This window comes from Poecile atricapillus, chromosome 2, assembly GCF_030490865.1.
Source record: "Poecile atricapillus isolate bPoeAtr1 chromosome 2, bPoeAtr1.hap1, whole genome shotgun sequence".
Classification (NCBI taxonomy): Eukaryota; Metazoa; Chordata; class Aves; order Passeriformes; family Paridae; genus Poecile; species Poecile atricapillus.
The window spans coordinates 149,712,934-149,727,842 of NC_081250.1; the positions used below are offsets into that span (position 1 = coordinate 149,712,934).

A 14,909-nucleotide genomic window follows, 5' to 3' on the forward strand; every position below is an offset into this window, starting at 1 on the left:
TATGGATTTATATGGTCACAGGCAAAGAACAGAAGAATAGCAGCAATGCATTCTGCAGCCTCTATCATGGATTTGAAGTATGTGTTATAGTCTTTGTTTGTCAGAATGCCATAAAAGACGACTCAAACTCCCTCACTCTTACCAGTGTTCATTTATAAGCAACATTTCAGGATATACATCAAATGCAGTGACAAAAACGCTCAAGTCCAGTTCTCATCAGTTAATTATCTCACTACTGTCATAAAACCAGACTTTAAAAGCATAGAATCTGTCTCTTTTTTTCCTCCCACTCTTTTTAGAGCTGTATCAATGTGACCTGCAGCCCCAGGATGCCAGTGGAGTCAAACACTGTTAAAACCTTTTACCAACAATGGGCCACAGTGACACTTTCACCTCTGAAATGACACACTCCTTGTTTTGCTATTTGTAGCAGAGAGGGCTCACAAAAGGTACTTTACACAAAATTTGTTCCATGACACAGCAACAAATATCATGAAGTTACATTAATTTGAAAGTTTTAAATTAAAATCCTTTTATTATTTACCATGTACTGCAAAACAAAAAATCTCTTCTACACAAAACCAGCAAGGCAACACACACTCCCCAATTACAAATATCTTATATTCTAATTCTGACCATGTCAGAATTTTTTGATTCTTGCAGGAATAGCAGGAGTTTTTTTCAGGAGCAGCAGGGTAGCACCTCATTGCTCTGACCTAATCTGACTTTTAACCCCCCCTCCACCACTTGAAAAAGGACTTGCAATGTGAGGATAAATTACATTTGGAAATCCACAATCCACCCATTTGTTTCTGTGTTTGCTGGGAAGACTGACTCAACCACATCCACTTCAGACAGATCAAATGCTATAAAATTACTACTCTAATAACAGTACTTAAATTCATACGTAGCAACAAATAACAGTACATAAATTGTGCAGAAATCAGCACCTTTGCCTTGCACAATCAGCTGCAAACTCAGTTTGGGCAAAGCAGCTGTTACTATGAAACGGGAAAAGCACCAAATATCAGAGAGCACATGAAATGCTTATGCTCCCATCAATGCTATTCCAGATGCAGAAGATTTTTTTCCCAAAGCCACGGAGTTTTTTTTTTCTTTAAACCAGAGAGGAATGAATGCTGCAGTGCTGTATCTGGCTCCAAGCAAACATCCAGTCTGCTCTCAGCTTCAAGAGACGATTCTGGACAGCATCCAGAATGAGCAGCAGCAACACCACAGGGAAAGGCCACCAGGGAAACGGCTTGTTTTTGCAAGTTCATGGGAATTTGAGTTCTGAAACCCAATCTTCCCTAGCTGCCTGAAACTGCCTCATCATCAGGGAATTGGCAACCTTTCCAGTGAGAGGCTGGCTCTGTCTGGAGCAGCACAAAGCAGCCCTAAGGACAACCATACTGCCTAAATTAGGTAGCTAAAGGTCACCAAATTGGAGCGCCAGAGAGTTAACTGCTTTGGTGGGAACAGAGTAAAAACTGGATTTTAGGGTTACAATGGCCCCAGGAGAGAGGTTGCCCTGTAAACTATCCTCCAAATCTCCCAGCATGACCAGAGAAGCAAACACCCCTCCACATTGGGTGCACTTTTCATATAGAATGAGAAGGGGTGGAAGGGGTGCCTGGAGGTCTCAGGTCTGATTCCTGGTGAAGCTGGGCTCCCTGCACTGCAAGGGCCAGGTGCCCTGAGCCTTTTCCAATCAAAAGCTGAACGTCTGCCAGCATGGAAATTCCAGAGTCTTTCTGGGTGACCTGTTTCAGAGCTCACACACACACACACACACTGGGAAACATTTTAATGTGGAAACATTTTAATGTGTAACCAATGAGACCCTGCCTTGCTGCATGCCCTGAGCACTTGTTCTGAGGACAGCCAGGCTCTAGGGCACACTCTGGATTTACTCATCCCCTTTCCTTCCTGGTGAGATATTCTCCCTGCTTGGGTTTACACACCACAGCCATCTTCCAGTCACTTTTTTTAGGGCTTCATTCTCATCTGTGCCAACCAGCTTAAAGTTAACAGTAAGATCTGGCTGCAAATTATCAATCATCCTGTACTTTCAGAGCCAAAAAGAGTGAAAAAGCAAGGGACTTGCCAGTTTCCACCTATTACCCAAACACAACTGTGTCACATCTTTTTCTTGCAATCTCTATCCAGCCCTAACATTCCTCCCTTTGTGTTAACTCCACAGAGTCAAGAGGATTGGAAGTTATCTGTGAGAAGGGTCAAGTCTTCCCTTAGTTCTACAAATGATTAGTCTACACAGGAATTCCCAGAGTAACAGATGGTGGAACTGTATTAAACTTTAGGAAATAGGAGAGAACTTTTGGGTCTTTAAGCTCTCCATACAGCAGCTCTGAGATAGCATCATAATTATATTCAAATTGTCTCTCATTTTAACCACCAGTGACTTATCTTCGAACCATAAACATTCAGTGACAGCAAAAACATGATACTATGAAAATAAAACATGCCAAAAAGCACAATTTTGAAACAAAACCTGAAGTAAAACCAAAGAATTCAGCAATGAATTACAAGAACTCCCAGTGTGGATTGTCAGTGTGAAAAACATAGATGTTATGTTACTCAAAGCTTGTACTGACTTATGCAAAACTCATCCTGAGAAGTCATGAAATCCAAAAGTCACAACATTTGTGACCCAATTTGGTCACAAATATCAAATGTGCCTGCACATATCTCAGTGATGTTTCAAAGCTTAAATATCCCTCCCATTTTGGGGCTGGTGAAATGGTGATACGGACACTGGAAGGTATTACTGAAGAATAAACTAAGGTGTGAATTTAGACTGGTCTGCAAGGTGTGTGCTCACACTCATTCCAAGATAAAGACAAAGGTTTATATCCTGGTTTACAAAGGGCAAAGGAATTTCTGTCTACAATGCTGCATTTACTGAAGGCTCTGCAATTGCCCTGTGACAGCTGTGACTGTGCAACTACTGTGCTACATGTCATGAAAATAACTTCCAACAGCATTTACTTGATGCTTCATTTATTTAAAATACATCTCTACCCCAGAAGCCCACAGAATGTTTAGATAATCACTCTAAATTCTTTCTACCTCTTTCCCCAAGGATTGTAGCTAAAATTATAAACAAATTGCAAGTAAAACATAGAGTTTTTCTTGGGAGAGAAAGGAGATGATTCATATTTCCAGTTATTTGAATTCATTGCCTAATCTAATTTTCTCTACTAGATAAGGCCCAGTTTTCCCAAAGACCAGCAACAACCTGGCTGTCTGAAGATAAAAACTCAAAACACCGTGCCTCATATCTTCCACAGAACCAAAACACCATAACAGAAGATTAATCAAAAAGAAGCATTTCTGAACAAAGGAAATGACCTCTCAGAAGTCAAACCCTACCTGAGTTGTGCTTTAAGTTCAGTAAACCTGGGTCTCCTGCTGGGGTCGTAGGCCCAGCACTTGGTCATAAGGCTGTAGAGGGTGGGAGGGCAGTTTGGAGGCATTGGGAGCCGCTCACCGTTCTCGATCCGCCCAATCACATCATTGTTCTTCACTCCCTGGAAGGGCTTTACCCCGTGCATGAGGATCTCCCACATACACACACCTGAGGAACACACACAAAAACACATTTTCTTCACTGTAAGCAAACAATGAGACCTGTCAAAAGAGAGAGTTTTGTACTAATAATGAAATTTCTTCCAAAATATATAACCAGGGAATTGGTTTGGACTTACCTGCAGCAGGATCACACAGCACCAGCCTCATCTACTGATGAGGCAGAGTGACCCACAGCTGGCTCACAGTCTTTTACCTGCCCTAAAATAGTGCTTGCTCATATTCAAATCTCCTCTCTAATGAGGTAGAATGTGTTTGCTTTTCTGTCTGACTCCTTCCAACTGGCTTGTTTCGACACGTAGAGTGCATTTTCACTTTGAGGGCTTTTAGCGTTGGCATTGATCCGCATTTTTTGTGCTGAAAATGTGCAATAAACCATTTTCTATTGAAACTGCACTAAAAGAATATGGTCTGTCACTTGAGAATTGGCCAAAATGTCCCATAGGCTTCATTTTTCTAACTCTGACAGTACTAGATTTTTTTTCAAACTATTACAAACACTTCACTTAAAAACATTCCAATTTTAAATTGTAGAGAAGGTGAACTCTTACTTGACTGTCCTGCTCTTATTTCAAGTTTCATCACTTTGGTTTCCTAACACAGCTTGTGTTCTGTCTGTACAGGCCAGTAGTCAGGACCAGTCTGAGCACAGGACATCAGAGTTATAAAAAATGTTGTATATTTGGGGAAGAAGAATGAGGTTTCAGGATTTGTCCATTTACCCTTATATTTAATGAGCTTCTGGTTGTATTTTGCAGTCTGCCAGGAGCTATAAAAGACAAGGTAAGTGGGAATAATCTAGCATTAAGGATTTGGAAATTGGGTATCCCATAGGACAATCTGCACATTAAGCAAGGAAATGTATATCAACATAAAGAAAAAGTCAAAATCTAAGAGAGGAACAGCAAATGATAATGGTGTAACACAAAAAAACCAAAACAAAACCAAAAGCAACAGACAAAAATCATCTCTGTCGTAACTGAGCAAATTTCCTTGCACCTTCTCTTCTGTCAGCTTCTTACTAGAGGTAAAAAGACCAATGAAAATTCAGGCTTATTAAGCAGGAAAAGGAAAATAAAATACAGAGGTGGAAAACATGCTGGAAGAAATTGGATTTTCAGAATGCAAAGTAAAAACCATGAAAAGTATCTGGAAATTATTCATTTATAGCAGTCAAAATAAATCACTGGACTTGTCCAAGAGGACACAAAGAACTCTCTCCACTTGGTTTTCACTTACCAAACATCCACACATCGCTAGCTGAGGTAAACCGTCGGAAATTGATTGACTCTGGAGCCATCCATTTGATGGGTAATTTTCCTTTAGAAGCTACAGGGAAAGCAAGAAAGGCCAGGCTGTTATCCCCTCACTACAGAGCTCAAAACCAGATTCTGTTCCCAGTGAAATAATTCATAGGCAAAACCAATCTCCAGTGAAGTAATTCAAATATCGATATATAAGGCTGTTTGGCTTTACATGAAATGGAGAAATGAACCAACGAAACCCAAAACAATCGTAATAATCCCCTAAACCTCCCTTAAAGACCCTAATAACAAACCCCAAAACACACCAAGAAACAATCATGGCAAAATTATTTCCCCTCTTAACAATTAAAATGATAAAATGTAGCTCAGCAAAGTCACAGATGATAAAGAAAATGAAATGAGGAAACACAATAGAGTGTAAGGGGACAGATAATGGACAATTTAAAATATATGAAACCAGAAAAATATTAAAAATGAGATGTAGGCACTCATGGTTTAACAATATACACCAGCTTTGCAATGCTAGTGTTTGGTACCCAACATGCAATCTTTATTTTCCTGCTGCATTTCCCACCAGGCACTGCAGGATATCTCTCAGCTGCTGGAGACACCAAAGCTGAGTATTCCATCCAAAATGGGGCAAAAAGCAGCCTTCAAAGGCAGTTTTGTATTGAATCTCCCTAGTCCAATGGTATCTGAAGTATGCAGCATCCATCTGTACCCACACCTGAATTTGCTGCTTTTTGCACATTAATTCACACCTTGCAATCATGCATGCATAGGAATTTACTGCCTTTATTAAACTGTTGAATAACTTTCCTTTTTATACAAATGCACCAGCTAGACCAAGAAAATCTGGTTAATTCCTCAACAAAGTGAGAAGGAACTGTGTTCTCCTTGGCCTGCAAGAAAGATCCAGAGATCACCTCACCTTTGTAGTAAGTACTGTCTTCCATGTATCGGGATAAACCAAAGTCACCCAATTTCACACAGTCAGTGGTAGATACCAGCACATTTCTAGCAGCAATATCCCTGCCAAACAGATGAAACAGTATTTCTAGTAACTTTAAAACATTAAGTGGTGAAGCATCATCCCCTGAAGAAAATTCACCTCCTGCTCTGCAAATGTAAGGAAATGGCTTAAGATTGAAGTCCTGTATGAGGTTTCCTAGTAAGGAGCTCAAGTTCTCATTGTACAGAACAACAAGATCCCCCCTGAGTCTCCTTTTCTGTCCAACTGTTATTTAAGATATTTCAATATAAGTATCTACGTACCTATGCACAGCTATTACTTTACATGCCAGAGTTTGCATATACATTATCACAACATATATACAGAATTGGATAGACAGTATTTGAACACAAGTGAATTCCTTAAGTTCAAAATTAATTATACTTAGTAACTGGAGTTTTCTGAACTCTTAGTTGCACACAGTAAGAGGCTGAAGCCGCCAGTCTGTTCTCCCTAGAAACTCATGTTCACATTCAAGGGAACAAAATTCAAAACACACTGTGAAGGCAGTTTAGGTTCATTTTCTGGTTAAGCAAGTACTTGTATTTTATAAATATTTTATTTCCCTTCCTCTATAGTTAAGAAGCCATCTGCCCTTGTTTTGCTTTTCTGTATTTGAATGATTACAGTTGACTCACAGCTTGAAAAAAATACTGTAACCACAAAGCAACAACTGAAAATGATTCCGATTGAAATCTGGCACCAGCTCCAAGTCAATCCAGGAGTGAACCAGCAGGTGTCACCCTTGAAAAGGGTGTAATTTAACTGGAAACCTCTGCAAAAATGGCACTCCCTGAAATTTTAAGCAGTGATATATTAAAACAGACAGGTACAGATAAATATGTATGGAATCTTACCTATGTACAAATCTTTTGCTCTCTAAGTAGGCAAGAGCTGTGCTAAGCTGGTAAGCATAGAGTATCAGAGAGGCCAGGTCCAAGCTGTACTTCCTTACTTGCAGAAACGACCTCAGCTTTTTGCACCAAAGGGGAGAAAAGAGAAAGAAATTAGGACAAAAAATAACAAAGCTGAAAAAGGCATAATTGTGAAGTTCACATGAGCATCAATGGGCATCACGTCCTTGCCTTTAAAGGCTGGATGAGGAAAAGAAAACCATTTCTCATGAAGAACTGTGACTGCATTAGAATTCAAGCAGTTTTTCTACGTGAAAACTTAAACTAAAAAAATAACTGTAATTTTGTGCATTTCTTTCAGTTCCCTTTTGAAAAGCATCTCCTGTTGCTGATCCAGAGTGAAGCACTCCTGGACTTTTTGGTTTTTTCTACCCTTGAGTGCAGCCTCCATTTATGGCCTAAATTACTTCAGAACTGAATAGGACCTGGCCAACCCAAACACAGATTGATCAGTTTTGTTTTAGCAGCATTAATTTTAATGATTAATTTTAACCTACATGTGCTAATACACCTGTATTTAGCTCAGAGTGGCAAATACCAGTGCAGAATATATATAGTCAGCTCTATTGCCAGCAGAAGGCATGCAGGACCTACTGGAAGGTGGCACTAGAGTGTCCTTATACATCAAAACAAGAAAAACAAGACTTTGAAAAGCGATTTGGGCACTGGAAAGGAAATCTACTGACAGAAAATTACTTTTGCAATACAGGTTTTTCTATCTATCCCTCCTACTTTTTTTGAGAATGTACTGCAGTTTGGTAATTGCAATGGCAATCATAAAATGTATGAAATAACACTGCAGCTCACATTTTCAGAAACGTGGCTCAAAGCAAACTAATCGAGTTTTGTGAGATCTAGTTTTCTTTAAAGCATTCATCCAAAAAACAAATAATGAGGGAAGTCATCTTATCTAGGGCCTCTGCTGCAGATACTCTACAGGAAAAAACAAAAGCAGCAATGTAAGAAATTCAGTGTTTTAAGGAAGAATGCAGGATTACTCAGGAAGAATAAAAGATGTTCTGGAAGGTATGTTTGCAAATGCTGTTTAACTCGTTATCACATTATCATCATCTTGACAGAGGTCATGTTCTCACTCTGGAACTGCAATTGAATGTTCTGAAAACTCTGACTAAATCACTCTGGAATGAGGTGATGCAGTTCTCCCGGTGGAGCAGAAGGTCAAAAGCTGCCACTCCCGTTTCTGAGTCCATAACTCTGCAAAGGAGTATGATATCATGCTTGATAGCAAGTGTTAGTATTGTGAAGTGTTTTTTCAGACTTTTCTGTCAGCTGGAAGAGAGGAGACCAGAGCTGCATGTGGATTTCTCATACCTCTCCAAGCGTACAGAGCTCCATGATTATCCAGACTGGGTTTTCTGTAATAACCCCGATGAGCTTCACAATGTGAGGGTGATCAAACTGACGCATTGTTACTAAAAGGAAATCAAAGAATTCAGTGTGTTACATAAAACCTTTTTTAAAAATAAAAAGAAAGCTGTTGGTTAAGTATTTAGCCCCTGAGCAGGGAAGTCAATCACAGGACTTCAGACAACTGTTGCAAGCAGTAATGTCTGGTCATTCCATGTGCCGAGGACAGGTGGAAACACCAATTGCTTGAGCTGTGCTGTTCTCCACTCACAAAAATGCAAACTGCTGTGGAAGGTACCAGTCAGGTCAAGCTCTGTCTCTTAGCTCTGGATCTGGTTATGAACATAATCTAAGTTAATAAAATAACCTGTCAAACCAGTGCACAACCAGTTATCTGTGCCTTTCTACTGGAAGAGGAGGTAGGAAAAAACAGTCTGTATAATTCAATTACTGGAATAAACATGTTTGACAGATTACAACATAGACAAAAATCTTATTTAATCATTACATGATTTTATTTTCCATGGATTTAATTTCAGTCCTGGCACTGCAGTCACAGTATGTTTTATGCAGCATGACATATGAATCATAGAATGGTTTGGGTTGGAAGGGAGGGACCACCAAGACCAACCAGTTCCAATCCCCCTGCCTTGGGCGGACACCTTCCAGCTTTCTGGCCCCAAGCTCCATTCATCCTGGTCTTGAACACCTCCAGGGATGGGGCAGTCACAGCTTCTCTGGGCAACCTGTGCCAGGGCCTCACCACCCTCATGAAATAATTTAACCTAAAATCCAATTTAACCTTCCCTCTTTCCAGTAAATCTATCACCCTTGGTCCTATCCCTGCCTTCCCTGACAAAGAGTCCCTGCCCATCTTTCCTGTAGGCATCCTTTAGGCACTGGAAGGTGCTCCAGTGTCTCCCCAAAGCCTTCCCCTTCTGCAGGTCAAACAACCTCAACTCTCCCAGCCTGGCTCTAGAGCAGAGATGTTCCAGCCCTTGGAGCATCTCTTTGGCCTCCTCTGGTCTCGCTCCAACAGCTCCATGTCCCTCCTGTGCTGGGGATCCCAGACCTGGATGCAGCTCTGCCAGCGGGGTCTCAGCACAGAGGAGCAGGATCTCTTTCAACACAGGCGTGGCAAGAACGCCCTTTGGGTATCCTTGACAAACATCCTTCATTTAGCCTCCAGCAGCATCTCCTCTACACTCACAGTTCGTGGTGTCAGCAGAAATACACGGGAATTACCAAACTGCAAAGTCTGCTTCAGTCTGCCTGAAGTTAGGCAAGAATAAAACCCATTTTCTTCTGTTTTACACTAACCACAATCTAAAATCAGAAGGTGTTTCTGGATTTCTCTTCTGATGCGCTCTGAATTTGACTTCTGCACATGGATTCACAGCAACCCCCAAAAAATCCTTGGACAATTGTATTTATAAGACCAAAAGTTATAATAGTTTAATAACATATCTTCCTGAAAAGAAACTTTATGGGCAAACTGAATATATTCTTTAAAATAGTAATGCTATTGATACTACAGGGAAAGATGCAATAAAGCAAACATCCCTATCATTGGCATAGCTTAAAACATTAATAAAAGGGAATAAATAACATGGTGAAATATTTTACAGACAATAACAGCTGCTAAATCTTTTCAGCATTAAAAATATCTTAATATTCCTAATAGTAAAATATCAGGAAATAAATGTATTAATTCAGTGAAGTAACTAAAGGAACTGTTCTGAGTGAATTTGCAATCTGAACACAAGATAAAGGCAACAGATGGGAATTAGAATGAAAAAGAAGAAGAAGAAATGGCAAAACTATTAAATCAAAATTGAAAAGTACTATTTATGTGTAGATTACAGCAGCATTTCCTAATCTGTCCAATTTGAAGCATAATTAGAAGCATTCAATGAGCAATTATTATCTACATTGCTAGGAGACAGCACCCTACCTTGTGACTGCTGAGTTGTTAGTGTAAACAATGGTATTTACTGTTCCAACAGATAGAAATGCAGTGGAAAAAATTACAGTAATTTATAAAAAATATGACATTCAAAAATAAGAATCCATTAGCTATTAACACAGGTCTTCTGAATGAATTGAAAAACTCCTTGAAAAAGGAATAATGAATAAAACATACTGTAACATCTGACCATAACCAATTACTTTACTGATAAAAATACAATACCTTTACTTTACATTTAGAGGTATACAATAGCAGGGGATAATAGGCAAAAATTAAGGCCTAAGTGCCACATTTTACTTTGCTTGCAGAACCAAACAAAGGACGAATCAGTAACTTTAATATTCTTTAAAAAGTTTCTGTTCCTATTCACCCCAACAAAAAGTCTTCCTCCACACAAGAAATGTGCTACTCAGGAATGCAACATTTGTGGGCAATTATTTATAAAAATAGCCTATTCTAGCATAGATTTTAATTCTGAATTTTCAAAGCAGATCTCTCTTAGACACATTTCTAGCAAGGACAACTACCTGACCTTCCAAAGCAATAAACTGGAGAAAGTGATGTGTTTTTTAATTCTTTAAGGAAAAAGAAGGAAATGGAGGATCAGATCTAATGTTCCAAAATTGGTTCTAAAGCCCTAGAGGAGTCAGACATCACCACTCAGTTTGGAAAAATCAAAGAACCCACATCCAATCATATACATAGGCATTGCAAGGATGTAAAGCACCCCCCCAGCACATGTTTTAGGAGGGGAAAACATCAAGCTATATATTAATAAAATATTTACATCACTGGAGGAAGCTTCTGGCACAGGTGGCCACAGTCTTTGCAAGGAGCAATTACAGAAGTGATCCCAAAGGAAGTTGCTTAATACTCACAGGCTTCTTGTAAGAATTTTTCTCTAACACTGTCTGAAGTGCAGTTTTTACACGTTTTGATTGCAACCGCCATAGCTGGATTTTCCTGAAAAACATTATAGAGAAATAACTGAAATACAACCCACCAAAAACAGCCCACCAAAAGCTGGCCCTTAAAATTCTGGCAAAACTACTTTGGAAAAAACTACTATTTAAATAAAATACCTTTAGCTGAGAAATTACATGTAAAAAGCTTCAGTGTTAAAATACCATTATAATCAAGACACCTTGCACTTTACATCTAACATGTCTTGGAAATATTTAATCTGTTTTAAACCATATTATATTGTGGAAAAATTATGACAAAGGATGATAAGTTTAACTAGATAGTACTGTGAACTCTGTGTGCTATTGAGGAACGTAAACTCTTGACAATATTTAACAAAAAACAAAAATAGAGAGAAAAAAGAGAGATGTGCCTAAAAACCACACCTGGCTTATACAAGCAAGCAACCCAGAAAGCCAAATTAAGGACTATGTGGCTCTTTCAGAGGAAAGACTGGCTGTAATTGTGAACTCAGACTACAAAGGAAAGTAAAACATATTTTTATATATTATCTTCACAATCAGACAGATCAAGGCTTTAAAACCAGGTTCAAAAGAACCACATGTATTTAAAATCAAATGGTCTTTCCCATCTGATTTCTCATCCTCTGAACATCCAAAAATGAGAAGTTCTTGATGGGTTGAGAGCAGCTGAAGTGTTTTAAAACCAAGCTTCTACATTAGGAATGGGCTTGTGCAAGGACCTGTATGTCCTCCTTCCAAGTGGGAAACTGGGAATTTGCCATTGTTTAATGGGCAGTTTACACATGAACCTTTCCTCAAAATTCTCATCCCATTTTTGAGACCAGTAGGAGATGAAGATTCAGAGTTATATTCCATCTCTCTGCTCACGCTTGGTCTATTTTAAATCTATTTACAGACAAAAATTATCGGAATTAGAATAGTATTTATATTTTGCAGGCTTGAGTGTCTTATTTTCAAAGTTGCTCACAAAAGAGATCTTCAAGGTGACTTTGCAAGAAAATACTGATCTAATCCCTTTCTCACACATCAAACATCAACTAAAAAAAAAAGATGGTAAATCATGGTTTTATTCCCTTATGAAACCAGGATTGAACACTCAGCCTGGGGATGGCACCTCTGGATGCCTGCCAGACCCATCCCTCTCCCAGTGTTACACATCAAGTTTTTGAAATATCCTTTAACCAACACGAACATCAAAAGGAAGAACCTTTTGATTCTGCAACCAGCAAATAGATTTTGAAGAATAAATGTTGGAAAAGGCCTGATACTGGGGTTTTGTTGATCTTTTGGTTTTAGATAAGGAGACAAACCCATGAGAATGTATCAGACCAGACACATTTTCTGTATTGAGCAGGAAATGGTATTTTAAATGACACCTTGGGATTAATTCCACAGTTAATCAGCCTTTAAAGACAATCTTACTGAGCTTGCTTAGAGGTGAGCAATGGGATCCTGTATCTATAAACCCATTTTCCATTCAGTACCCTACACTTAGAGCCTGGCTTTGACCCTTCAGGAATACCTGGGAGAGGTGGATGCTGCAGTCACTAGAACCAGAATTTACAAGTGCAATGAACAGGGATAAATGGAATTTTTGAGATTCAGCTTTGAGCTAGCAGAACAAAAGGCAAGGAATATCCTCTATATTTCTACACTCAAGCTGAACATTTATGAAAGAGTACACTACCATGTTATTAGAACTAATCTTACATTGATTTTAAGATTTCTTCTCAGAGTGTAAATTACATTCTGTTATCAGAACATGAAAATTTAATGACATCACTGTTCTTGTTCACCCTCACATATCCCAGTGTCTTAAATGAAGTAAATTCTTATTAATAAAATAAATCCACAGGTGATTTAAAAATCTCAACAAAGGATGCCTGAGTAAAATCCATTTTCCAATTCACAAAAGAAGACTGGAGACAGCCAACATTTTCAAAACAACAGTCCATAAGAAAAGCATCTTTAATTAGTTTTGCAGAGCTCTAGATTTACCCACCATGCCCCAAGTGAATGAACCATTACACCTTGGTACTCCTGTTAACTTGGGCATAATTAAATGAAAAATAAGAATCTTTCTCAATGCGAAGTGTATCAGTTGTGCTTTCTAAATAAGGGTATCAGACCAGACTTCAAACTTGTATGAAACAGAACATTTATCCCTATTTACTTAAATATTGCATTGAATTATTAACCTACCAAGCCCAGGACCCAGGCCAGCTGTTTCTGAAGTTAGAACTACATTAATGTCCACATGAATTCTTGTATAATCTATCAAAAATTCCAACAATTTCTTCTAATATGCAATATTTATTTTATTATAAGCCTGAAATTTACTGACATTAACTATTTTTTCCAGCTTTCTCTTGCTATTTTACACAAAATTTTTGATTTAAACAGAATTCTTAGTCTTTCAAGAAAAACTCATAAGCACCATCCTAAATTACACAAGTCCTGCCAATCTCCCTGGTTTCACTGAAGTGACTCTTGTGCATTGGATTTTACTGGATCAGTGTCCAAGTATTTTGTATTTTATTTCAGGAAAACGTAGGAACTTTATTAGGCTTTATTGTGAGAGAGACAGCGAGATTGTCACTGGACTGAATTTTTATTTGTTCTGGAAGACTCAGACTAAGACCTGAAAGGAATATTCTTATTTTTTTTTTACCTAGAAAAGTTTTACAGGTAATTTTTGTTTGAGAAGTGAGGCTTACCGGGCTCATGTAAACTCCTTGGTGCACATCTCCAAACTGTCCTTCCCCAATGCAGCGCCCCAGCTCAATCCTCTCCCTTTGAATTTCATAATCTCTGGCTACAAGAATATAACGCACTTGAAATATTAAGTTTCTGCTGAAGGGCAAGGAAATAATCCACAAGACACAAAACTCAAAGTAAGTCACTCAAATGTCTCACATATGAATAGCTAAGATTAACATTTGCTGCACACCAACCTATAGAGATGCTGCACACACACAGTGGAGACCTCTCAAACTTCTTTAAAGTTTGAACCAAAGCAACGGGAAAAGAACTGTGATATCTACATTATTAAATTAACTGCAATGCACTTATTTCAGTGCAATAAGCATAATTAAATTATTTTTAATTACAGCTGTTGAAAGACAAAGCACACAAACAGTTTAAGGCAACACCAATGATGTTAAACACAGCCTCAGCACACATCCCTTTGGCTGTTTAAGAGGACTCCACCATGTGCTATTTTAGATTTTGGAACCATCAAAAAAGCCTGGAGAACTTTTAAAGAGGTAACTGCAAGAAAAAAATACAGGAACAAAAACATGGCAAATAAAGACAAAATGAAAGAGCAAAATTTTGAGTGCACGACGCCTCTGCCAGTGTGTAACTGAAGTAAAATTGAGATGTTTGGTGGCCTTATGCAATTTTGTTAACGTCACAGTTTAATAGGCTGAGAATATTACCGATAAAAATGGCTCAGCACTTGAGCAAAACATTTAATCAATTGCAATTGAATGATTTCATTTGCAATTTAATTTCCAGCAGACATGGAAAAATACTTCAGGAGTAGCAGAAAAGCATGCACAGTATATGTTTTCACCTCTACTTGGATTATTAAGAGAAAAAATTATAAGCAACCAGCTTAGAACTTCATAACCTTGACTTTAACATCATTAACACTACAGAAGTAATGTGATCTAGAGCTGGCTAACAAGGTGATAAATGCCTTTTTAATCTCTTTTAAGTACTGCATTTTCCTCTTTAAAATCCCAAAGCTAACTGGTTTAACTATAAATAAATAATGTTTATTAAATGAAAGTGAATAGTAAGCTTAAAAATTCCACATCA

General features: G+C 38.4%; 1 protein-coding gene across 14 annotated transcripts in view; it reads right to left on the reverse strand.

The window, feature by feature from the left end:
* PTK2 (protein tyrosine kinase 2) overlaps positions 1–14,909 on the reverse strand; it is a 191,027-nt gene that overhangs the window by 25,039 nt on the left and 151,079 nt on the right. For 13 of the 14 annotated variants that reach the window (XM_058833329.1, XM_058833324.1, XM_058833327.1 and 10 more), the window contains 7 exons: positions 13,802–13,899; positions 11,016–11,100; positions 8,133–8,233; positions 6,744–6,859; positions 5,806–5,906; positions 4,849–4,938; positions 3,394–3,598 (listed from right to left, as the gene is read on the reverse strand). In XM_058833329.1, the coding sequence (XP_058689312.1) occupies positions 3,394–3,598; positions 4,849–4,938; positions 5,806–5,906; positions 6,744–6,859; positions 8,133–8,233; positions 11,016–11,100; positions 13,802–13,899 (796 nt within the window). Of the gene's footprint in view, positions 1–3,393; positions 3,600–4,848; positions 4,939–5,805; positions 5,907–6,743; positions 6,860–8,132; positions 8,234–11,015; positions 11,101–13,801; positions 13,900–14,909 lie in introns of those variants that run through there. The other variant, XM_058833330.1, reaches the window with a different exon arrangement.